This window comes from Typopeltis vanoorti, chromosome 26 (genome assembly GCF_054136105.1).
Source record: "Typopeltis vanoorti isolate ZY-2024b chromosome 26, IOZ_Tvanoo_1.0, whole genome shotgun sequence".
In the NCBI taxonomy this organism is placed as follows: Eukaryota; Metazoa; Arthropoda; class Arachnida; order Uropygi; family Thelyphonidae; genus Typopeltis; species Typopeltis vanoorti.
This window is the reverse complement of record NC_143574.1, coordinates 2,487,273-2,514,865: the sequence shown is the minus strand read 5'-3', so window position 1 is coordinate 2,514,865 and position 27,593 is coordinate 2,487,273. Positions and strand designations below refer to the sequence as shown.

Genomic DNA, 27,593 nt, shown 5'->3' with positions numbered 1-27,593 from the left:
TTGATTCTGTTCTCTATTTCCATATTTAATTTATCATCTTCATTAAAAATCATGCCTAAATAGTTGAAATGTTTTACTTGTTCTATAGGCTCTCTATTCACAATGCAGTTGATATTTTCAATGCTTCTGTCTATTTTCTTTTTCTTATTATTGTTGACCTTCATACCAAATCTATTACAACAGTTATTCAATTTAGTCAGGTAATCTTGCAGACTTGTACTGGATTTATTTAGAAGGATAACATCATCTGCATTTTGATAATAGGTTAATATACCACTTTCCTTTATAAAGTGATCCATATAGATAATGAATAATAGAGGTGGATAATGTACATCCTTGTCTGACACCAGATGTAACATTAAACCATCATCCTGGACTTCAGTTCTAACTGCTGACTTACAACTCAAATAAAGATTAAGTATTGCATGATATAATTCCCCATTGACACAACTGTCATGTTTTGAATAGCTTTTCTCTTGACACCCTGTCATATGCCTTTTCTAGATCTACTAAACTTAAATAGAGATCTTTGTTATATTCCCATGATTTCTGAACTATCTGTTGTCAAGTGAAAATATGATCCTGACAGCCTCTACTTGGCCCGAATTCCGCTTGCTCTGCACCAAGCTTCCCTTCCACAACATTTCTCAACTGTTTCTCAAGTATATTTGCATAAATCTTACCAAAAACAATCATTAGGTCAATACCTCTATAATTCTCACATTCAGTTTTATTTCCCTTTTTGTATATGGAACTATGAGAGCTATACTCTAATCATCTGGAATTCGTTCCTCTGTCCAGGCCTTCTGAACTATGCAGCTGCTGTAAGATGTTTCTACTTTCATACTCGAGTATTTCTGGTCGAATATCTTCTACTCCAGTTACCCTTCCCCATTTCAGGCTTTTGATGGCTTTTTCTACTTCAAGTATGGATATGTATTCCTGATTGTTTGTCTGTTGAGTGTTTTTCTACCTCTGTGCTGTCATCACTGAATCAATTTTGGTGTTTTTTTCAGGGCTTTCCACTGAATCTCCAAGGTTTGGTTCCTGTTCTCAAACTCTTTCATTTTTTCTTCAATTATGTTTGTGTATTTTAGTCTACAGGTCACATCTGAGGGCTGCTCAACTTTTATTCACTTTAAAACTTTCTTGCATGTTCTTCTTTTCAATATGAAATTCAACTTTATCCTGCTCAAGACTAAATGGTGATCACTTCCAATTTCAAATCCTCTGTATACTCTGGTGTCCTGCAGCAGGGAAGAAACATCACTATCAACAATAACATAGTCAATGAGACTTTTCTTATTCCTTGCCTCTTCTCTCCATGTGAATCTCATCTCTACACATTTTTATGTTAGAATACTGTGTTAGTAATAACCAGTCCATGTCCTGAGCAGAAATCCAACAGGTATTTGCCATTATTATTAGCTTTGCTTTTTTTCTAGAAATTTTCCCAAAATATTTTTGTATGCCTGACAATCATTTCCTACTCTGCTATTGAGATCCCAAACAAGGACCAACTTTTCATTTTTCACTGTATCAGTTGCTTTCTCTAAAGCCACTTCTATCTTAATAGAATCTTCTGTGAGACCATAGGTGCAAATAAGTCTCCTTTCTTTTAGTGTTTCACAGTGATCAGCATTCATATTAGAAATTATGGACTTTACAACAGTGTTATAAATAACTATTTTAATTTCCCGACGTTTTGACCTTCATATTAAGGTCATCATCTGGAGTATATACAAATATACAAGGACAAGCTGAGTTACATTTCACACAGTAAGCTAAAGAAACAATGATTTGATCACCGGTTATTCTACTACCTCTAGTGAAAAAAAAAAAAATAAATAAATAAATACAGATAAAATTACAAATTAATTATTTATTTAGAAACTACATCAAAGCTAAATTCTATTTAAGATAACATCAGAGCAACATTCTTTCTTATAGATAGTTTTCTTATAGTAACAATGATGTCCTATTTTTAACATTACAATTGTTATTTAGATTTAGGATTCTGGATTATCTACAGTCCTGTTTATAGTTAACTCTTAGGGAGACAGGTTCCATGGGGTAGAATATGTGCCTTCCATATGCTTGGGATTTTTAGACCATCATTATTGTTCAAAATGAGGTGGTTGATAAGAATCTAACAGGCTTCCTTAAATTTGCATTCATACCATGTATGAAAGCAAATTTAAGGAAGCCTGTAAACAACTGGTGCTTTTCCAGTCAATTCTATGTAAAGTGTTCAGGGCATGATCAGAAAGGCCAGCTTCACCATAGTTATTATATTTAATGTGTCATTTATGTTCCTTTTGTCTGAAAGGAATTGTGCGACCTGTTTCCCATATATATATGGTATATTACAGGTGCAATAAATATGGTATACTCCAGGGTGGACCAGCAGAGGGAGTAGGTCTTTGGATGAGTTGAGTAAGCTTTAAAATTTTGCAGGAGGTTTAAAGGTGATTTTGAGGTTGTATTTCTGTAGTATTCTGTTTATCTGATGTCCCTTTAATGTAAGGAATGGTTATAGTTTTATTGTAGTCTGGTTTATCTTTGTTTTCTATTGTGGTCTTGTGGAGAATTTTGTTAATAGTGTTTTGGTTGTAACCATTTTTTAGAAAAGTATTGCTGATAACTTTAAAGATCGACAAAACCAATGGACATATTCAAATTACTTCACAGCGAACGTCAACCTACCAACCAGAAGGTAACAGTAACATAGTTAACCTATCCAGCCACACCTTAATCAAAGATGAACTCTCGCTAATCAGCAAAGGTCTAAATTTTGCCTTAGCACCCAGATCAATGAACAAACTGGATTTTATTTGTAATATTGAAAGTGGCTTAAGATTCATCCCAAATAACATAGCAGATAAAATACATTTAGAAACCGCCAACATTTTAAATGTAAATCATAAGAAAACAATAAGAAGCAACTTAACGAAACACGAATTAACAGCAGTGAAATCATTAAAATCGAATCCGAACATCGTAATAACTAGAGCCGATAAAGGAAGTGCCACTGTTATTCTAAACCGAACCACTTATTTAGGAAAAATGAATCTGCTAGTCTCAGACAATACTACATACCAACTTGTTAACTACAACCCAACCAATGTAATAAAAAAGAAAACAGAGAAACTACTTAAATCAATTACTACATGGTCCAGTCAAATAATTACTTCCGCAATACGCTCGTTCCCCAAGAATGTACGGTCTACTAAAGATACACAAAACACCACTCCAGCCAATAGTTGAAGGTATAGACAGCCCGAATTATCACCTAGTCAAGAAGTTAGCGGCAACACTCAAGGAGTCGGTAGGTCATTCCCTCTCCTATATCAGAAACACACAACACTTCATAAACATAATCGAAGACATTATATTAGAAAAAGATGATTTTTTAGTCAGTTTTGACATCTCTGTCCTCTTTACAAATGTCCCAATCAATGACACAATCCTTTTACAGAACAAACTCCCTCCAGATATCACGGAACTTTTTGCACATGTATTACGTTCTGGTTATTTTGTATGGCAAAATGCTTTCTACCTACAAAAATAAGGCACAGCCATGAGCTCGCCATTATTCCCCCCCCTCCCCCAACTGCTAACTTTTATATGGAATAGTCTATATTATGGAATTTTATATGGAATAAGCTTATCCTTGTGTTTTATATGGAACATTTTGAGCAATGTGCTCTAGATTCCTCTCCTAAAAAACCCAAAGTCTGGCTTAGATAAGTTGACGATGTTTTCGCACACTTCCTTAAATTCATCTTTCAGCGCTTGTTCATTGGAGCAGATCTTCAAAGCCCTGTTTTTTTTAGAGTATTAATGACACCTAGTTTTTGTGTTGGGTGGTGGTAAGAGTTTATGTGTATATATTGGCCATTTTGTGTCGGTTTCCAACAAACAGTGAAGGAAAGACTGCCAGAATTAAGCCATGTGACAAGTGTATCTAGAAACGGAAGTATGTTCTGTTTTTCAATCTATCTCAATTGTGAACTGTATGCGTTTGTCTTGTTTGTTTAGGTGGCCAAGGAAGGTGTCTAGTGTTTCCTTAGTATCTAGTTTCCTTAGTATTTCCCATAATGTCCACAAGGAGATGTGCTTTACATTATGGGAAATGATCAAAGCTTACTCCACCTTTACCGCAAGTTGCCCCTGTCATGAAAGGTTTGCTTATGCTTGGATCTGCCAAAACTTCTATATTCGGCACGAAACTCTTGTAGTTTCTCTATTCAGCTTTGAAATAATGTTGGATTCAATATCCACTTAATCTAAATAACAAAAGAATTCTATTTTTACACTGCATATTTTGATTTAACATGGTTCAAATGGCACTTATTTTTAAAATTTCTGTTTGAATTCAGTTCTGTTAAAAAGGGTATTTCCAGTATAATTATTTCCTAGTATCAATAAAACTTTGAAGTTTTATTGATTATAGACAATGTGCCTGTAAATCCTGTTTTAGAAGACACGAATGTGGAATTTTGTTTTCTGCCACCTAATACAACATTCTTAATACAACCACTAGACCAGGGTGTAATCACTACCTTCAAAACTTACTACATAAGAAGAACATTCCTATACATTTTGGATAAACTAGATAAGGATAATTTACTGACAGTTATTGATGTGAGGAAGAAATTTTCTATTTTTGATTGCATCAAACTTGCAACCATCAATTTTAAATGCATGCTGAAAAGCTAGTTGGCCAGAATGTGTGAAAAAGAAAAATCCTGTACCTTTGCATACAACTGAATATTCCAATATCATCAGATTAGCACATGCAGTTGGAAGAAAAGGCTACTACGGTCAAACAGGAAGAACTGTGAACATCCGCATCAACGAACACAAAAGATACGTCCGGAATTATCATTATGGCAAGTCGGGCCTAGCAGACCATGCTCTGGATACCCCTGCACACAGGATCAACTGGAAAAACACAAAAGTACTACACAGAAACTCTTATAAGTCGGAGAGATTGTTCTTAGAGGCGACAGAAGCCCTGAAGCACACTCCAAATCTCAACAAATATAGCTGTATTAACTTGCCTAAGATCTGGGAGACAGTCATCCTAAGAAAAAACTAGTATGCTTTTTTTTTTTCAGATAGAGGGCGCCAAAAAATCAAGACTAGTCTTTGTGTTGCTGCTACAATTTTGTTTAACCTGTCTGCTGATTACACCATGCTGTCATAGTCTCGCATATTGTAACAAACTGTGTTTTTGTGCTCTGAAGATGCTGGTTATAACACCAGCGAAATATCAGCAATAAGTTAATAAATTAATCATTTACTTAATTTCTGTGTTCTAATATATACCTTAAAAAAATAAACAAATTATCCTCATAATCTGGTGGCATTTTCTGGGTTAACTTACTTCATGTTCTCATGACCAACCCTTCTCTCCTCATGAAGTTGAAACACCATTTTGCCTTTCCTGTGAAATCAACAATGTTCATTTCTCTTGCAAATCTTTTTGCCTCATATTGAATAAGCTTGGTTGACACACACATCCCACTCTGGTGCTGCTCCATAATCCAAGTCTTAACCCTCCAAGTTTGGCCATTTTGCTGGTTTTCTTCTTAATGCCCTCTTCTTTTTTGTCATCTTGAGTAGTTGTTCTTCCTGTTTTCTCCATTGTCATACACTCAGTGGGAGGAGGTCCAAACTCTCTCTCTGAAGCTTTATTTCCATGTTCTTTTGCATAATTGATGACTTTTAACTTGAATTTTGAAGAATATGACAATCATTTTTTATTTTCAGACATTTTTATAGGTTAAAATATTTTTAATGCATTAACTTACTCTGCCAACGAGTTGCAGACATATGAATGCTTTGAGTTCTGATTGGTTTATTCAGAATCCATCGTTAATCGTCAGAGTTAACAAAGGCTAATGATTGGCGGAAGCCTGTTCGCAGAAACAAGGTACTGGCAGTTTCGCTACGGCAACCGCAAATCTCTCAACAGTTACTCTCCCCCTGTATAAGACAACCCCCCCATTTTGGGTCTAAAAATTTTAGAAAAAAGTAGTCTTATACACGGAAAAATATGGTGTATGTGTGTGTGTGTGTGTGTGTGTGTGTGTATTGGTAAGCAGATTGATTCAGTTTCTAGACATGTTAAATATTATTTAATGACTCAATTCCGAGATATGGTTATATTAAATTTACTTGTTTTTCTATTATCTCAGAATTCAGTCATTAAATAATATTTAACATATACATGTGTGTGTGTTTTGTTTGAAAAATAACTTATTCCTATCCAATCATTCCTGAATTTTACCTTGAACCAACTTTTCCAATACTTTACTCATCACTCCTGAGGTACTAATTGGTCTGAAGCTTGCTACTTCTGTCTTAGAGCCATCTATATGTAATGGAACTATGTTACTCTCTTTGAATCTTGCCAGAGCTGAGGCTTATCTAGATTAAACAACTTTGTCAGCAGCACTACCAGTTCTCGTGCATATTCTTGTAGCACATTGGCCAACATGCCAACAAGTTTCACTGCATTCACATAGATATTTTTCAATATGCTGTCCAGCTTCAGTTCGTCTTTCTCAATTCTAACATCAGGAACCGCAAAACATCCACTTGATAAAGATTTGTGAAGTAATCGCTTAGTAACTCAAATATTTCTTCTACTTCTGTCACTTTCCTGTCAATGACACAGAGTAAAGTTATCATTCCATAATCATTTTTAATACTATAGCTACTCCTTTTTCTTTTATCATTATTGTCTGAATATAACATCTTGTATTTGTTGCTTAGTTGAATCTCACCTGTTTGTCTTCTTTGTTTTGGTAACACCTATTATGTCAATCTGATACTTGTTCAATTCCTCTGCTTGTTCCAGTTGGTTTTTATGACACTGCTGGATAATGAAATTTCTCTCCCACTTAAAGACATCCATAAATAAGCATACCCATTTTCATTGTAATATATGTTGCAATACATTACACTTGACCACATTAGAGTAGTAGCCATTATCCTTTGCCTACACTGCCAGTTTATATCACCTTGTACATCTGTACATCACTTTCATGAATTGTCTTTCTAGGTTTACTTCAGTAAATATATTCCCCATCAAGTCATTTCCTTTAATATCATAAAGTAAAAATTTACAGCAACAACCCAAATACAGAGACCTATGGAATACCACTGGTCACATGCCATCTATTGGATTCTACTCCACCATATACCATTCATGTCTCTCAATCAATATCACCAGATTAATGCTCACCAGGGAAATTATAAGGCCATTTCACTTATTCAACACTGCTCTGACATTATAAAAATGAGTGAATTACAAAGACAAAACCTTCATAAAACTATGCACTCCATCCCAATACAGTATCACATTCCTAACAACCCATTCCCTAATTCTGTTCATAATCAACTTTTCCAATACCTTAACCTGTCTTGAAGATCTTCTGTCATGAGGCCACCTTTATGTAATGGGGCTATTCTGCATCTTCCTCTTAGGATTAGAACTAAGATTTCTTTGTGCAGTCTTTCTGATAAGAAATGGCTTTGGCAGAAAACTTGTGTTATTCCAATTGTCGTTGGATGAAATTACAGGTGCAAGATCAGTGGAAACAAATATCCTGATGTTTAAGGCAGACAATCACTAATTTTCTAGAGATTACTTGAATCCAAGGTTGATGAATCTGAAAATACTGCAGTATAGATTATGACCACAACTGATGTCAGAAAGATAGATGAAATAAATTTTTAATCTAATTTGCAACCAAGAAAAAACTTTCTATAACTATTTCAGATTCAGAGTATTTTAATGATAAGTAGTACACCTTTTTACCACTTGTATATGGGAAATGACTTCTGCATTAATTCATCCTTGATATCTCTTCTGGATCTGGCTCCCACTGATGAGACCTCAATAAACCCTTCCCATAATGCATAGCATTATACATATCTGAAAGGGTGAGTGCTTTGCATTATGGTATAAAAGGCAATATTTTTTTAAAATTTCCCTTGGACTCTATATAGAAGTAGCCTAGGTGTAAAGGATAAAACAATAATATAATTTCTTGGAAAGTTTAATTTAGCTTGTGGAAAAAACATAAGCAAACAATGCAGATGAAATATTTGTGGGTATCTCCATTGCTCAGCAGTTACCTTGTATTTCCTTTCTCCATTCTGAGCAGTCATCCCAAGAGCTTTCTTGCAGCCCTCTGGCTCACACTACCTCCACAACTGTCTTTCTCTATGTATTCAAGACTTTTCTCTCTTCTATCTTCCTGGAGGTAACTAATTTGTCACTCTCATACCCATACTACTAAAGACATAGTTTCTTGCAAACTCACTCTCTCCATAATGGTCTTGTACTGAAATCTTTGAAGACAAGATATACATATTCAGTCACAAACCATCTAACTCTGCATCTCTTATAGTGGAGTGTTCTGATGTATGGGGATAAGGATGGACTTTGAATGCAAGCAGAAGAGTGATTCATATGAGAGCTGTGAAGATGGTTTTCTTGAGACATTTGATAGGTAACAAGATGATATTTCATGTATCATCTTATTGGTTTCCTGTCAAATGTCTCAACTTCACAGCACACCATTTAGTTATTCGATAACATTATGAGCCTGGACATGATCATCTGTATCTTTCTCACAAGTTCCAGACTTATTAATAATAGATCCCAATTATCGGAAATAATCTGCTTGACTTTACTGACTAGAAGGTGTTTCTATGCTTTCTCCATCAACAACCAAATATTTTGTAAACATCAAAAAACATTTACAGCTTTATACTGTAAACATGAAACCAATTTTCTCATAATAAAATCCACGTAATCCCAATCCTAAGCAATTAGTCTTGATCATCAGCAAAGTTGAACGAATGATACTACTCCTATCTCAACTCCCATAGCTATACATGCTAGCATTGCATCAAGGCAGATCGTGATGTGCTATTTCCACATCTATCAACCACATTCAATCACTGATCCCACAGGATCAGTGACATCCTACATTTTTCTCTCATTTTTGGATGTTTCAAACACAGCTGATACCAAACCCCCCAGTCTTGGCAGCTGTTCTGGTACTTCTGTATATTCACTTAAACTGATGAGTGACTCACTCACATTCATCTTTTTCATTGACTGCAGAGTCTGCTCATGGGAACAGAATAATGTGCTCTCTTTGTTTTTTTTGAGATCCACAAAAGTAAAAATGTATTTCCTACCCTTTGGAAATTTTTTTTTTTTTTGTATAATTTGATTTAATATGAAAATATTATCAATACAGGACTTTCCAGCAGTATAGTAGCTGGCAGCCTATTCTTCTGACAGACAGAAGGAAATATGCTTCCCTATCCTTGTAGTTATAATTTTACTTATATCATCATACTAATGCCTCTAATTTGAAGAATTATTCTTATTAGTTTTAAAAGACAGGAGTTGTGTGATAAAGATAATCAGCAGTCATATCACTTTCTAGAACTTAATTTAACATTCTTATTATTTTTAGTAGTAGTGAGCTGCTTCTATGGGTACTCATTACTCTTAGGCCAGCTACTTCCCACTACCTTACCAAGGCATCTCACACCTCATTTTAAAAGAGATCTGCTAGCTCCTGCACCCTCAATCATCACCTGTGTCTCCTTCAATGTATTTGTTTCCGTCTTCTGTCAGAAGATGGAAAGAAATACGATAAAATATTTCATCTGCACTATCATAGGTATTAAGATCACATCACTAGATGTGATCTATGGTTTGATGTCTGTGATGGTCCTCCATGCACAAGCCAATCTATTATATCCTAATGAGTGATTAATCTCACAATAAACTCTGTCCAACATTCTTCCTTACATTTTTGTTTTAATCACTTGATACTTCCTCAATATCCCCTGTTCTTCATAACTAGGCCAAGCTTTATGCACTTCCTTCTTCTCAGTAATTATTTCAATAGCTTCTCTTGTCATCTGCTTCACTTTACTGCAATTCAAATTCTTTTTAAAACCAAGTACTTCCATAGCTGCCTCACGAACGACCTCTAACATGATTATAGATTTCACTAGCACCCAATTCTCATATGCAATCCATCTTTGACCCTACTTTTATATAATCCCCCTAACACTCTCATCCCGAAGAGGCTGATCACATATTGCAGTTCATCTAATCTGATGTCACTGTCTCACTCATTTCTCCTTTTAAATCTTCCAGGCTTAGTTATTAGTGCAAGTAATAAATAAGTGCCTCGTTTTGCACCTCTCAATACTCATACAGTGCCATCTTTGTCATTTTATAATCAGTATCTGTCATTTTGTAAACTGTCAACTTAATGTATGCAAATTATTATCCAAAGACTAGTAAAGTTTAAACATGATCAATCAGGGGTGTTATTAATTATATGCACCTATTTATAGCACATCAATTTTTTTTTTTTTTTTTGTAGTTTTTACTTGTTTCCAAACTATGAAAAAAAAATAAATAAATAAACTGACACTAAACATGGAACTTTTTCCAAGCAGCTTCTCCAATTACAGTGCAGTGGTCTCACACTGGGCAATGAAATTTATCTCTCACCTAAAAGCAATCACAAACATCCATGCCCATGGCAGGATCCAAACCTTGAAGGTTGTTGATGGGAAACTAGGTTTGCTGGCCACTTGGTTGACCAGATCAGCAATTATCTATTGATATTTGAAGAAGAATAATTAATTGAAGTCAAAGCTGTCAAAATGAAGCATGAAGTTGATTTCTGCATATTTAATATTGAGCTTGATTTAATTATGCTTAAATTACTTTTAATGAAGTTCAGTATTAAAATTTCCAAGATTATGGAAATTAAATAGTCTATATATAAGAATAAAATGCAAAGTAAATTTTTTTTTTATGTATTAGAATAACCAAACTAATATGCATACTTGATTGATAACCATATTTAGTAACTTTTCCAGTAAATATCGGTATTCAGCAGGCTGCAATTTAGCAGCTAAATTGTTAACATCCAGGAAATCCATATCATCCTGTTATTAAAACAAAACAAAAAAAAGTGTATGTATATATATATATATATATATATATATATATATATATATATATATATATATATATATATATATATATATATATATATATAAAGCTTAGATTGTTATATATACCAATATTGAACAAATATTAAATAAAATAAAAAATTCATCAATAATCTGAATTCCTGAAAATTACTTTCATGTATATCCAATAATCTTATACCAAACAGTTTTGCTGTTACATCTTGGTAAATTTATCATTTTTTAATCAGACAGAAATCAATGCACTAATTAATTACTGATTAATGATTATTAATTAATGAGTTATTACTGTTATTAGGTCCCCATACTGCACCCAATATTTTTTTTAACCAACTGTGTATTCTAATCTTTATCCTCTTCTTCCTAGCATTAGGTCCCGCTGTTTTGCATTTGGCTCTCCATTTCATTCGGTTTGCAGCATCAGTAGGGTGGACATCCATAGCCAGCATGTCTTTTTTAGGCTGTCCATCCATCAGTTTTTTAGGTGTCACTTTGGGCTAAGTGTATGGGCTCGCCTGCAACAGATTCCTTGTCAGCCCAATACATCACACACGTGCTTCCCTCATCTTCTCTGGGATTGGGGAAACATCAAGGATTTTCTAGATGTCATCATTTATAATATAGTGTAGTCATGTGTATCCCAGTGTCCATCAGAGCATCCACATCTCCATGACATGTAGTGCCTATTCATGCTGTTTTATTACAGGCCAGCTCCATGAAGTGTAACTGGTTGGAGGACTGTATAATAGATCTTGGATTTGAGATTCCAGGGTATTTTTTTGTCACACAAGACTCCAGTGACCTGGTGCCATTTCAGCCAGGCAGCATTAATGCATGTTCTGCCATCTGGGAGGGTACTACTATCATATGTTACACAGGATCCAAGGTATTGAAAGTTTGAGGTCTCAGTAAGTTCAGTACCATTAACTAGAATTGTGCCATCTGATTGGATCCACATTTTAAATATTCAGTTTTTGTCAGGTTGAGTTGCAAACCAAAGTCGTCGAGTCATGTTTTCCACTGGTTGACCAATAATTCAAGTTCAGCTCTGATCTTGCAAGCTGACAGGACATCATCAGCATACAGTAGATTGCATGAATGAGGTTGTTGCAGGTCTGCAGTCACTGTGCACAGGATAAACAGAAGTGGTGATAGGGCAAATCTTTGGTGGACACCAACCTGAATGTTAAATGGCTTGGTGACACCAGCAGCACAGCAGATGGAGCTGGTGGTATTAGTGCAGAACTGCACCCAGCATATATAGGTTTCAGGGATGCCATGGGTGCTAGAGTAGCAAATCAGTTCATGTGGGATCCAATCACACACCTTCTCCAGGTTCAGGAAGGCCATATGGACCATCTTTCTTTTCTACCTGTCTTTCCATTAGTAGGCAGACAGCATGGATTGCATCTGTTGTTCCACAACATTTTACAAAGCCACATTGATTTGGTGATATAATAAGTCTCTTAAATGGGCATTGATTATACGTCCAAAAATCTTCATGGTGTGGCAGAGGAGGTAAATGAGGCAGTAGTTTGTGCAGACAGTGTGTCACCTTTTCCTTTCCAAATGGATACTGTAATGCTAGTCTGCCAATCAGATGGGATCTCATTTTTCTTGATGTATTTGTTGAACAGGAAGTCAAGACTCCATAGAGGTCTAGTCTTAATATCAGACTAAGTCAGAAATTTTTATTATAATAATAACATTTTTGAAAAAGACAGGTTTTTTTATATTTCTTTTATTATTTATTATAATTTAAAACAAAAACAAATAGTTAAGTTCCAAAGACCAAAACAACAAGAAAAAAGAAAGCAACAGACAATCCAGAGGTCTTGGTGATTGGCTGCTCCTCTGGGCAGCCAATCACCAAGAGACCACAGTCAAGTTAACATATCTAAACACAAACTTAACAATGGCAAACTACTCTCTCCAAAAAAAAAAAAAAAAAAAGCTTAAACTTATTTCTTTAAGTTGTGATCCATTACATGCATTGAGGAAGAGATAAAAAGTAAATGGGATATACAATGAGAGGTGACAGACTCACAAACATACCACCGACACAGAATACCTGTTAATTGGTATCTTCTTGATACTTTTTCTGATCATGCTACTGCTTCAATAAGGATATCTCCAGAATGCAGTTTCTTTACAGATTTGGATATTCAACTCTTCCAACTTCTTCTGGATAAAGAAGGGCGACTTTTTCCTTTGTTAACATTGTTTATATTGGTTTTCTGTTTGATAATTCTATGGTTTTTTGAACATAGTTGGAGCTTACTGAGGACCTCTGATAAAGAAGAGGATGAAAAATTCATACTCAAAGGAAGGTTGATTCAACATCGGAGCTCTACACCTACATGGAGGCACACATGGATGCCAATGACTGTGCTTGGGAGTGGAATGCCAGGGTTACCCTGGATAGGACAGCCAGCCATTGTCACCAGACCATGGAGAAGAATCTTACTGCAACACCATTGACCCTTGCAGGCAAGCACAACAGCCAGCTGATCCTGGGTGAGCCATCCAGAACCACATATCTTGCCAAAGTAGGGGCTAAAGACTACCAGGACTCCCCCCCCCCTTCGAGATGGCCACAGGTTGCATTACATGACCAACACTGTAGCAGATCCCAAAGATGACGGAATAGAAGATAGGACAGTTAAAAAAAAAAGACTTAGGAGAAGGAAAGCAAAGAATACAGGAACAAAAGCATAGAAAATGGATTAAGAATGAAAAGGACCAATACTATTACAAACAGGTGCCTCACATGGAGGCCCCATAGTGGAGACCAGATATTCACTCTTCTGTCTTCCCTCAAAATATCTTGCATTGCTAGTAATCCTGATTATAAGCAAAACAGTAAGGAACATATGTAAGGAACACTGTGCACTTTATTGAAAAAAATAAAGGTTTTATAGCAATGCCATCTGACCTACTAGCAAGCCTGGATATTAATCTCTGCACTCAATGTACCTTGAACAGAAACCATAAGACTATTTACTAAAAGAACTATTTCCATCATGCATTGTGACATCAATGCTGTATCAGCAATATGTTATTCCAATTCCAAGATAAATTCTACAAGCATTAAGAAAGCCAAGAAAATGGGCTCACCGCTATCTCTGGTGTCTAAACAAAACAACTACAAGGCTTTGTCGATCATCTTAATGTTCATTCCGAAAATAGACACTCTTCTGGAGTTCTCTGAACAAAACTTAGCTGTTCAGTTAACAAAAAAACCCCACAAACAAGACACTGCCTCCATGCAAAGTCCTCCCACCACTCATCACAAAAAATTGTGTATCATAAAACACTATGAGACAGGAAATATAATTTTTCCAGCAGTAGGTAAAAGAGAAAAATCAAGAACCGTACTATCTCAGTCTTATTGTTCCAAAAATTAACTATAATAAATAAATGGTACAGAGAAGTGTAACAGAGTCCACTAGACCAACCATTTGCAATTTATTTTTATTTATAGAAACCTTTTCACCTTGATAAAAAAAAAAAAAAACTTTCGAACCCTGACAATTTTTACTGGCTGTAAATAAAACAAATCAAGAAATTAAAAAATAATTATTTATTATACAAAAAACCAGATTAATAATGGAAAAGCAATTATTAATTCAAACTAGTAATTAATGTGAAGGATTAAACTGCTTTTCTTTCAAAATTTGGTTTAATTGTGGACAGCTGAATTCTAATATCAGGAGTGGCATCCAACTTACTTCTGTATTTGTTTTTTCACAGTGTAGAATGAAAATCCACTTTCACACAAATATGTGGCACTAAACAGCAACAAACACAATTGCCTTTTTGAATAAATTTGGATATTCTCCTTCTAAGTCACACCAAAATTCATTTAATAAAACTTCATAAAATTTATCCTTTATTTTAGTGTTACATGGTGATCAGCATTCATTTTTGAAATTATGGATTCTATAACTGTGTTAAAATGACTCTTCTTATCATTCCAACATTTCGATCTTCATATCAAGATCATCATCTGGAGCATACATAAATATACAAGACAAGCTGCGTTACATTTCAAAAATTGTATCTCTAGCTTATGATTTGAAATGTAATGCAGCTCGTCTTGTATATTTATGTATGCTCCAGATGATGATCTTGATATGAAGATCGTAACGTCGGGATAATAAAAAGAGTTATTTTAACACAGTTGTAGAATCCATAATTTCATAAAATTTAAATTTAATTTAAGTTTAACTTTATTTAACTGTTTGATGTCAGATTGATGATATTTTCATATTCTGAAGTAGATAGTTCCTGTTTTCTGTTTTTAATATTCAAAGGATTGAAAACTCAATTGTTATTGTCATCTTTCAGTAGAGGAAGGTATTCAATTTAATGCCACATTTATTGATTTTATATGAAAAATAATTTCTTTCGAATTTCCTCGTCAATTTCACAGTTCAATTTCTGTAAAAAGTCATTTAAAGTTGGAAATGGATCCACATTATTTTTTTCAACAGCCATGGTCAAGTATTGTAACTTTCATAATAATGATCATAATTTATCTTTTGTGTTGAAAATATTTTTTCAACACAAAAAGAATACATTCTTTCCTTGAAGGGAGAGAGAAATATCATTCAATTTTGTGAATATGTCTGCCAGATAACAAATTTGACCACAGAACGTTTCTAAAATGATCTGCTAATAGAAATTTGTCATTGTATAAGACTATGGTCAGCTCTTCTTGTAATTCAAATAATCTGACAAGAACTCTGTCACGTGACAGCCATCTAATTTCAGTATTTACCAGCAAAGATATATGCTGGCTGCCCATATCTTCACACATAATTTTTGAATAATATATATGATAAAACATAAATAATATATGTTTTTAACAGTCATGTTTTCACAAAGTTAATAATTTTCACTGCGTCATCTAAAATACATTTTAAAGATGAAGGGATATTTCGAGCATTTAGTGCACGTCTATGAAGAACACAGCGACTACTCATACACGTTTTAGCAATATTTCTAATTCATGTTACTGTCCTTTGTTACTTAAAAAGTTCAGATGTAATGATTAGTTTAGATATTACTTCATTATTTACGAATGTACCATTAATTGAAACCCTTGACTTTCATTGTCAAGTCACATTTCCCCTAAAATATATTTGAATTATTTAAATTTACAGTACATGCAGGTTATTTGGAATGGAAAAGGAAGATATATAAACAACTAGATGAGACAGCAATGGGCTCCCCATTTCTCCCCCATCAGTCAATTTCTACATAGGTTTTTCAAGTGTTCTATGCTATGTTGATAATGTGTTTACTATAGTGCATTTAAATAGTGAACACTAAAATCCACTTCACAATGGAACAGGAAGCTAACGACTGCCTGCCCTTCCTAGATATGTTAATCAATATTTAAGCCATATGTCAAATTGGCAACTCTCATCCGTTCACCTAAGGACAGACAAGAAGAACTGTTGGCATCCCCTCGTTTTTGGAATCAGCAGCAGCTGTAAAACATGCTACAACAAGTATGGCTGCATAAAATTATCAGAAATCTGGGAGACAGCCATTTTAAGAGCCAATTAATACTTGTTTTCTCCCTTTTTCCAACATAGATGGTGCCAATTAGGACTTTAGTTCTTTGTCCATTAATTTTTTTTTTTAGTAGCCCCACTATTATACCAAATTGTTGTTTCGTGCACTGTGACAAACTGTTCTTATGCTCTGAAGATGCTGGATATAATACCAGTGAAATATCAGTTAATAAATTAATAAATATTATTTTCTTATCATTCTGCATTGTAATCAATACTGCTAAAATAAACTAACAGATCAACACATCATGCTGTTAGCAATCTTAATACAACTTGTTGAAAGTTTTTCCACTTAGTTATAATATAAATTAAAGATGCCAAGAAATTATTTCATGACTGGGCAACTTGTATATATCACTTGTCTTAGTATCCCATAATGCAAAGCACATATGGAATATGTATAATGCTATGTATTATGGGAAGGTTCATTACCTAGACCGATTTCAACCTTTATTGAGGGTTCATCAATGGGAGCCAGACCCAGAAGTGATACCAAAGTTGAAGTAATGCAGGTCATATTTCTATATACAAGTAGCCAAAAAGGTGTCATCTTATTACTAAAATACTTCGGATTATATAAGAGTTGCCCAGTCATGAAATTACTTCATGTGCAAACTTTGTTTGCTTCACTTGGATAAAGGATTAAACCAAGAATATAATTTCTTGGCATCTTTAATTTATAATTATAACCAAGTGGAAAATCTCTCTCTAATACAGAGTATTTTAGTAGTAAGGTGCGACATCTTTTGGCTACTTGTATATGGAAATATGATTAAACTTGTACAAGTAATGCATATTTATTGGTATTACTTCTGGGTCTGGCTCCCAGAGCATAAATATTTATGTTCTATCCAATGGAACAGTTAGATAAAAATTCATCCATGAGCTGAAGCCATATTTATAGGGTGCCCACTACATCATAGCAGCTGGAGACTGGAATTGTATTGAAAACTCCACATTAGACAAAATAAGACACCCCAGGAGTGGAAAAGTGGAATATGCACAGTTAAAAACATGTCTCGACAATGCTCAACTAGTAGACATATGGAGGATTTGCAATCCTAATCTCCAGGCTTACATGTACATGAATCAAGGTATTGGTACCAGTCTTGATCAAATTTATATTTCTTCTTCCCTTATAAATAGGAAAATTCAGATAAAACATCTTGACATAAACATGTCAGATCATAATCCAGTTCTACTTAAGTTACACTGTATGGAACAAGTAGAGATCAGTTCGGGACCATGGAGACGTCCAAATTTTCCACCGATCTTTCCACACAAATTCCAGGCCCTCTGTTTGAATAAGAATAACACTACCGAGAATTGGGATATGTGGTTAAAATTCAAACATGCAGTAAAACAGAATATGATGGAATGGAGAAAATGAACAGGCTTTCTTCAAAAGAAAAAAAAGTTGAAAGAGCTGTATAAAGAGAAGCTGGTTCGTAACAAACCAATGCAATGGTATAGAATGTAGCAACATCATTAGAAATTAACATAGAGATAGAAGTGGAAAGGCAGAAACAAATAGAAGAAAGAAATTTTAAGATAAGAATACAGCAGCACTTAGCAGACAGTTCTTCGGCTGCATTCTTCAACAGACAATTCACTAAATTCCGCAAAGAAAGGATGCAAAGAAAGCACTCAAATCTGTGTTGATGGTGAAGACTCCCACCACTCAAGACATCCTTGACTCTTCAAAAACATTACAAAAATCTGAAGACAATAGTACTGTTGGAAATTATTACTCTTGGAATATTAATGGCTTTCCTGTTCATATCCAAGATGGGCTTGACAGACCCATTACAGCATCTGAAGTAACCACAGCATATAAAGAATGCCAGACAAGAAAATCTTCAGAACTTGATGGTCTAGGGATAGAACTTTACCATGAGGCTGGGATTTTATTCTTCTCATTTAGTTATACTGTTTAATCCTTTTCTCTCATCAGGACACATACCAAGTGAATTTGTAGCAAAGCCATACTGTCCTCATTCCAGAACAACCTAATAGAGATGACACGTTAATCAGCAGCTGGAGATCTATTTCTATATCTAATACTGACAACAAGATATTTTTCTTCATTATCAATAACAGACTCAAAGTGGGAATGAGATACATAATTAAAAGCAGCACACAAGTGTATGGAGGTCCAGGCCAAGCAGTAGAGTTTAATCTATTTCTGCTATGTGATCTAATCCACTTAATACAAAAAAATAGCCAATAGTAGTGCTACCATTAGACCTTACTCAGCATTTGATAATGTCCAGCATCCCTTTATGTTCTGCATCCTCCAGCAATGTGGTGTAGGTAAAAAGCTGTTATCTAATATCAGAGAGGCCTATGCCAATTCAACTACCCACATCCTAGTTAATGGGTTCCGGTCAGACCCAGTCAAAATTTGAAAAGGAGTCAAGCAAGGTTGCACTCTTAGTCCACTGCTCTTTGCATTGGTTCTTGAACCTTTCTTACAGGAAGTCGACAATGCTGTGCAAGGAATAACAGTTCCTTCAACTATGAAGGAAAATAAGGTATTAGCATATGCCTATAATGAAGTGGGCACTTTGAAGGCTAATGATTCCATATACAGTGACCCTTGAAGAATGTGGGTTTGATCTGTGTGATTCCACTTATATGCAGTTTTGTTTTTGAATAAATATTGGAAAATTTTTTTTGAGATTTGCAACAATTTAAGAAAACTCAGATGAGCTGCATAGCCTAGAAATATTGAAAAAAATTAAGAAAAAGTTAGATATTTCATGAATGCATAATATATATATATGTAGACACTATTCTATTTTATCATCTACTATAAAGTGTACACAAATTTACTATAAAAAGTTAATATTTATCAAAAGTTATGCACACAAACACTTATGCACCATACAAGGCCATTTGCAGTAGAAAGAAATGTAAACAAATGTAAAGATGCAGTATTAAATCATAACTGTATAAAATTAACTTATTAGTTTAATTAGCATAAAATAAAAATTGTAACTGCAACAATTCATTCATTAGTGTATAGACTAGGCTAATGCAAAGCAATCCTATTGATTGCACTAAGTTCACATAAAGCAATCATATTGCAGTTTCTTCATTATCAATGCATGAATCGTTATACCTGTAAATAAATACAAAAATGAAAAGATAAGGAGAAAATGAAATTCGATGTCTGATGTTAGTAGTATGTATAACATCTATGGTGTTTTGTATCTATTAAGACAATATTGATGTAGGTACTGACAATATGATTCATCTCAGAAATAAATGACGTAAAATTATGGTAGATAAATACAGTACTGTACATGTATTTTCACTTCCTTATGATTTTCTTTAATAACATTTTCTTTTCTCTAGTATACTTTCTCATAAGAATATAGTATATAATACACACATATCATACAAAATATGTGTTAATCAACTGTTTATGTTATCAGTAAGACTTCCGGTCAACAGCAGGCTATTAGTAGTTAAGTTTTTTGGGGAGTCGAAAGTTATATGCAGATTTTCAAAGAACGCGGGGGACTGGTGCCCATAACCCCCACGTTGTTTAAGGGTCAACTGTATATCTTTTTTTGGTATTTTGGAAAAATTCAGCAAGATCACTGAATTAACTACTAATGCAGACAAGACAAAATTAAAATTTTTTGGAAAGTGAGATCTTGGAGGCATTCCTTTTTGAACTAACCCCTAAGAGAAAACCAGAATCCCTTATTATACTTGAAATTCCCTTCTCCACTTACCAATATTAATAGTTCAAGAACTTATATACAAGAACTTTAAAACCTTAGAAGATTATAAAATAGGACCACTTTCCTTTTCTTCTAAAGCCATAGTACCCAAAACCATAATCTTTCCTGCTCAGTTGTACTTAATAAATATTACACACATCACAGAAGCTGAAGACAAGCAATAATACAATAAGCCTGTGCAATCAAATACCAAGAAGTTAAAAAGGAATTTCTTCAACTATGAAAGAAGCATGGAGGATTTGGGCTTCCAGTCTAAAAATTCTGCTATTTAAGCAATACAGCTTCAAAAATCCATACAACATTGCAGACCAATCACACATGTTCACACCTTCTCCTAATACCTAGGTTTTCATCTTTCCCATTTGGAGTAAACAATTATAAAGGTTCAAAAGCTGAGAATGTTCCTGAATACTAACAGTGTGTTTAACTCTAAGACTGCTACAACACTCTAGCTTTCCATGAAAAAAAGTAAAATTTGGTATAAAGAAATATAATCTCTTTTGCCACACACTTCCACAGTTGGGTACTGGGTACTGACAGCAATACTTTGTTTCGCAACTTATTGAAGTTCCAAGGATACCTTAACAGGAAGGATCTTGCTTGGAGAATTGCATATGGCCACTTTCCAGTCAATACCATCAAACAGAGGTACTTTAACATTGGAGATGCAATCTGTGACATCTGTTATCAAATGGAAACAGAACATGCATTCTACAGCTGCCCTCTTGCCCTGTGTATTTGGAACAGATAATGTAATGTGTTGAGCATTCCATTACTTACAAAAGAATAGGTTTTTTTTGTAGTACCCACCACCTGTCAGTAATCTGAAGAGAATTTTGATTTTATAATTAATTACAATACCATTTATGGAAGATTAGAAAGAAAAGTGGATTTGAAAATAGCAATATGACATTTAAATGCTTTATAATATTGTATTGTGGAAATTTTATTGTTCAGTCAGATGATTTTTGCATTTAGAAAGAAGCATTCTAGATGATATCAAATTTTTTACTAGGTGGTGGTAGACCACTTATTCTTGCTATGAGAGTTTTTTTTTAAATAGTTTCATCCTCTTAATTCAATGTGGTCTTATAGACAATTGCAGGGATGACTGGAGAGCAATCCCAGGCAGAGAAGGCCACCTCAAGACGGTTAAATCAGATAAGGCTAACCATCTGGGTATCAGCCATCTTTGCGCTTTAGTTTCAATTGGTATTTTGGTTGTTCGTCTATATGAGATTGGTGAAAAAGGAAAACTGATAGCCTTTGGCTATATGATGACATAAAAGAGCTGAGGCCTTCTCTCTCTCTCATACTATCTGTCTTTTCTCCTAATACTATCAGGCTCTCTTGCATTCCTATACTAACTACTCTAAGCCTATGATGAGCACCCCTTTACTCTTTTCACCTCAATAAAGGTCAAAACCAGTCTGGATAGTGACCCTTCCCCATAATGCATAGCATTATACATGTCCGTAAGGATGTGTGCTTTGCATTAACGGATATTAAGGCAAGTGATGCGAAATCATTAGCCTCTCTATATATATGAGTTGCCCAGTCGTGAAATTACTTCATGTGCAAACATTGTTTGCTTACACTTGGATAAAGGATCATTTTTGGCATCTTTAATTTATTTTAATACAACATGAATTGCACATGCAATATTGTTAGTCTATTTCAAATATTCTGTATAACTTTTAGTGTTAATGTTATTCAATGTAATATCAGTATAGTTTTTCATTCGCTTTTCTGTAAGGCATGAAACTAGTATCAATTTAAACTTGATAAAATAATTGCTCAACAAACACTCTCCACATAGAATATATATTGATAAATATGCATATTACAAACACATAAAAACAAAATGCATTCTTTATTAAATCCTCTGATTTTTTTTTTATAAATGTAGATTCCTCCCAAGAAAGGTTATAAACTTAGTGTATATTCAGTACCGTGAGTGGACTAAGATTCGAATAATCTGGATCCCCTAATCTGGAGAACAAACATGGTACTTTGCCAAGCTTTTTATTGGTTTAAAACAGAGAAACCATTTCCCACTTAAAGACTTCCATGATCCATCTGGCTAAAATGTTATTCCATCTCACGGCCTGATGGATTACGGATGAAGTCAAATAACTAAGCCAACAAATACAATACATATTGTTCCGTAAATTTCATCTTCATCAACTAGAATTAGACAAATTAATTTACTGAATTTTGTAATTAACATTAAAACACTGAAGAAGGGAATCTTTAAAAATTACACCAAATACCTTGGATTCTTCCATCTGCATAATATTAGACTGGAATTCACTGATATTTTCATTACAGTAATCAACATTAGCTTTCAGTGTTTCAATCTCATCATCAAGATCTTGAAGTTTTGGATCTTCCTAAAAATAGCAAAAGGCAAATAAACAACAGAACTAGAAACATCCTATAAAGTAAAATTTTCATTTCTACTTATGTAAGATTTTACACACACACTTCCCATCCACAAAGGTTGGAAACATATAGCACAATTAGTATTGCGAGTAGGTTGAAAAAAAAAAGATTAGATCTGATATTTTCAAGTTGTGTGTTGCAGGAGGGTAAAAAAAAAGCGAGAAAAAAAATTGAGGAAAAAAATGTTTAATAAAAAAAGAAAGTTATTACAGTAAAATTCCAGGAACTTCCATTGTTCCCATTCCCAAAATAATTATTTTTATTTAGCATATGAGGAAAATACCAGAAATTAATGAGCAAAGCTATACACAGACTGATTGGTTCAGTTAACCAATCAGTAGCACTATCTAAGGGAAATTTAAGTTCCTGAGGCCTCCAGATACACACAAAAGTGATTGTGAAATTCCCCACAGGTGTAATAAGTGAGCACAGCAGCCTTATGCATTCCTAAATCTGTTTAGCTGGCTCCAAAGGTGTCAAGGTAGAATCCTGGAGGATCTGTAATCAGGTACTTGTTTGTAGTTCATTCTAGCATCTTCTTTACCAGTCCAGGAGACCATCATCTCACATTTTGTCTGAAAATCTTCACTTAAAAGACTTGATTCAGTGTACCGTTTGCAAAATGTATGCATTGAGGAGAGCGGTTGGAGTCTGGTTAAACAACGATAGTGGAGTGAATGTGTGCAAAAAGTGTAAAGAATGTGAGGATTTAAAGAGTGTTTCAGGTCGTGTGAGTAATATCGTTGTCAAAAGTGAGAATCTAGATAACAGCAATATTCGAGGTATGAATGATGATATTTGCAAGGTAGTACCTGATAGCTGTGAGAGTGGCGTTGAAAGAGAAAATGAAGTTAAGCATATAGAACGATTGAATGAATCATCGGGGAATAAAAATGATGATACTGATGCAATGAGTGAAATAGCACTATTACGCAGAGCGATACATAGAGTAAATCAGCAGCTGGAGCGTTGGCAAAAATCTTTAACAAGCATACTGACTAATAATCGGCAAAAGTATGATAGAAAAAATAAGGGTATGAAAGTGAGTGTAAATAAAATGAAAGAGCATGTGTTGTATGGGGACTCCTTAGTAAGAGGTGTGTTAGTTGAGAGTTTAACAAAATCGTACCAACCCGGTGCGAACATAAAGAATGTAAGCGAGTCAATTAGAATGCAAAAACAGCGGGTGAAGGAATTGATAGTGGTAGCGGGTACAAATGATTTGAAAGGAAACAAAAAGGCTATGAGTGAGGATGTGAAGGAATTGCTTGAGGTAGCAAAAGAAAAGAGTGAGAGAGTTAGGATGGTGAGTCTGTTGCCGTGGTATAACAATGAAGAGTATAGAAGGAGGGCCATAATTGCCAATGACTTTATGCGTGAATTATGTTTGATGAGTGGTGTGGAATTTGTGGATGTGTGGAGTGAGTTTGATGGGTGAAAGGAGTTATATAAAATGGATGGTTTACATTTGAATGGATTTGGTGTACGGAGACTTGAAAAGGTGTTGTCGAATGTAGTGGAAGTGAATGTACAGAACCAGGGAAACTAGAGTTATTAAGGGGGGGGGGGGGGAAGTAGATATGTAGATTTTAGGGAGACAGTTGAGTGTGTAATGTCTGTAATATGCCCAAGCGAGTAGGAAAGACCACAAATCAGAATGAGATAGTTAGTATCTTCTTCTTCTGCAGCATCTCCCACTTAAGTGGGGTCACTGTTTGTAATGAGTCTCCTCCACACCTTCCTGTCTTGGGCTGTCACCACATCCAAGTTCATCTTCACGTCCTCTTCTCCCAGCACCCTCCATCTCTTCTTTGGCTGCCCACGCTTCCGCCTTCCTTGCACATCCATCTGTATGACCCTTCTTCTCACATATTCGTCCTCCCTCCTCATCACATGATCAAACCATCTCAACCTTGCCTCCTGTATTTTCGCTCCTAAGTTCGTAACTGTCACTGTTCCCCTGACAGTCATTTCTCAGACAATCCTTTCTGGTCACACCGCACATCCACCTAAGCATTCTCATCTCTGCTACTTCTATCCTGCTGATATTATTTTTCCTCAGAGCCACAGTTTCTATAGCATATGTCATAGCTGGCCTCACTACTGTCCTATAAATTTTGCCTTTCAGATTGATGGGCACCCTCTTGTCGCATAACACTCCAGCCATCTCCCTCCAGTTCCTCCAACCCGCTTGTATCCTGCATCCCACTTCCTTCTCAGCTCCTCCATCTTCTTCCACTGTTGAACCGAAGTATCTAAAGTCTCTCACCTTCCTGATGACATTTCCTTCCAGCTCCAGATCTGTCTCTTGGCCACCACCCACTGCGCAACACATATACTCTGTCTTACTTCTGCTCAGTCTGATACCTCTCTCTTCCAGTACTTTTCTCCATCTTTCCAGTTTAGTTCCCGCTTCTTCTCTTGAATCTACACACAACAAGATGTCATCTGCATACAACATTGTCCAAGGCGCATCTTCTCTCACCTCCTCTGTTACCACCTCCATCACAATATTAAACAGAAAACTGACTTAATGCTGACCCTTGATGCAAGCCAACTGTTACTTGAAAACTTTCTGTCTGTCCCAAACAGGTCCGAACACTTGTCTTCACATTTCTGTACATTTCCCGCACCAACCTGACATATTTCTCCGGCACCTTCTCCCTCAGACACCTCCAGACTTCTTGCCTTGGCACTCTATCGTATGCTTTCTCCAGATCAATAAATACCAGATGTAGCTCCCTTTGTTTCTCTCGATATTTTTCCATCATCTGCCGTAACCCAAAGATAGCATCTGTTGTTGATCTACCAGGCATGAAGCCAAATTGTTCCTTTGCAATCTCCACCTCCTTCCTCAATCTACCATCAAGAACCCTTTCTAGGATCTTCATTGTGTGGGACATCAACTTTATTCCTCTAATTTTTACAGTCTTGTGCATCCCCTTTACCCTTGTAGATGGGGACAAGAGTACTCTCCCTCCATTCCTCGGGTATATTTTCCTGTTGGCAAACTTTCATGAACAGGTCCCACAGCAGATCGATTCCCTCTTCCCCCAGTGCCTTCCATGCCTCCACTGGAATTCTGTCGGGACCCACCAATTTTCCATTCCTCATCCTCTTCATGGCCTCCGTCACTTCCACTCTACTGATGTTCTGCACCATCCCCTCAGAAGGCTGCCCATCTCCTCTGAGAGTCCTTGCATTTTCTTCATTCAAAAGTCCCTCAAAGTATATTTTCCATCTGTCTCTTATGTCCACATCCCTCCATAATACTCTTCCTTCAGCATCTTTGATCTGCCTCACATGTAAGATGTCCTTTGATGCTTTATTTCTACATTTCGCTAGTTGGTAAATTTTTCTCTGTCCTTCGTTTCTAAATAATCATACAGGTCTTGATACCATTGCCTTCGCCTGTGCGATATGATATAATGGGATAGTTAGTATAAGGCATCAAAATAGGGATGGCACAGGTCGGCTTCTGCAATTCATGTATACAAATGCCAGAAGTATTAGGAACAAGAGGGAAGAATTTTTGGCCTTGGTTGGCACTTCCAGACCACAGGTTATTGGCATTAGTGAAACATGGCTGACAGAAGATGACACAGCTAGTGGGATTGAATGTGAGGGGTATGGTGTGTTCAGGAGAGACAGGGAGAATAAAATGGGGAGAGGTGTGTTATCGATGATAGCAGATGAGCTACAGCCAAGGAGAATAGATGTGGAACTGCAGGATAGAGAAAAGAGCACATTTGAGACTATTTGGTGTGAGATTGAAACTAGCAAAATAAAATATACAGTTGGGTGCTGCTACAGACCAGGTGATGGAATAGATGGTGGTGATAGTATGCATAAGCAAATAGAAGAAATGAGTGGAAGTAGGATAATTATTATGGGAGATTTCAACTATGGTAACATTGATTGGAAGGAGGAGAGGACACATGGGAGGAAGGAATTGGATTTTATGCGGTTATTAAGGGATAACTATCTGCGACAGCATGTAATGGAAAATACTACGGGTCAGAGAGTGCTTGCTCTGGTAATTGCATCTGAGAATTTGCCTGTGACGAATATGACCACGTTGCCAACAATTGGAGAGAGTGATCATAGGGAGGTGGTTCATAGAGAGTGATCATAGGTCTTGACTTGGGAGGTGGCTAAAGGTGTGTAATTTACAATTAACACAGGGTACATGTGGAATTATCGGGCTGGTAAGTATGACAAGTTTAGGAGATTGATTGGTACAGTGTCATGGCATGTACAACTGAAAGGGCTAGAAGATGACAGTGCATGGGAGGCGGTTAAAAAGTGTTTGCATGAAGCAATGGCTGACTGTATACCTAGAGTCCTAATAATAAATCAAGTAGGAGTTAAATGGATGAATAACACCATTAAGCTTGAGCTGCAAAAAAAGAAACAACTATGGAGAGAATTTAAGGAGAAAGGTGACTGGCAGGCACATGAACGGTATAAAGCGCAGGCCAGAAGGGTGACGAGTGTGGTAAGAAAAGCAAAAAAGGATTACGAAAGAACATTGGCCATGCAGGCTAAAGAGAATCCTAAACAGTTTTTTAGATATGTTGCAAGTAAAAGAAAAAATGTATATGGCAGAATGATTTTAAAGAATGCCGATGATAGGGAGGTAACTGAATCTGTTGATATAGTTGAATTACTGAGCGAGCACTTTCCAAGAATATATCATCCAGGTGGTGACATTGCAGAAATGAATGAACCAATAGATTATACGGGAATT

The 27,593-nt window shown here is 35.5% G+C and overlaps 1 protein-coding gene across 1 annotated transcript in view; it reads right to left on the bottom strand.

The window, feature by feature from the left end:
- Positions 1-27,593, bottom strand: part of LOC150092268 (kinesin-like protein KIF21A) — a 524,778-nt gene that overhangs the window by 180,832 nt on the left and 316,353 nt on the right. The window contains exons 22-23 of the mRNA XM_090415090.1: positions 22,672-22,791; positions 10,912-11,013 (exon numbers count right to left, since the gene is read on the bottom strand). Of these exons, the coding sequence (XP_090271216.1) occupies positions 10,912-11,013; positions 22,672-22,791 (222 nt within the window). The remainder of the gene's footprint in view (positions 1-10,911; positions 11,014-22,671; positions 22,792-27,593) is intronic.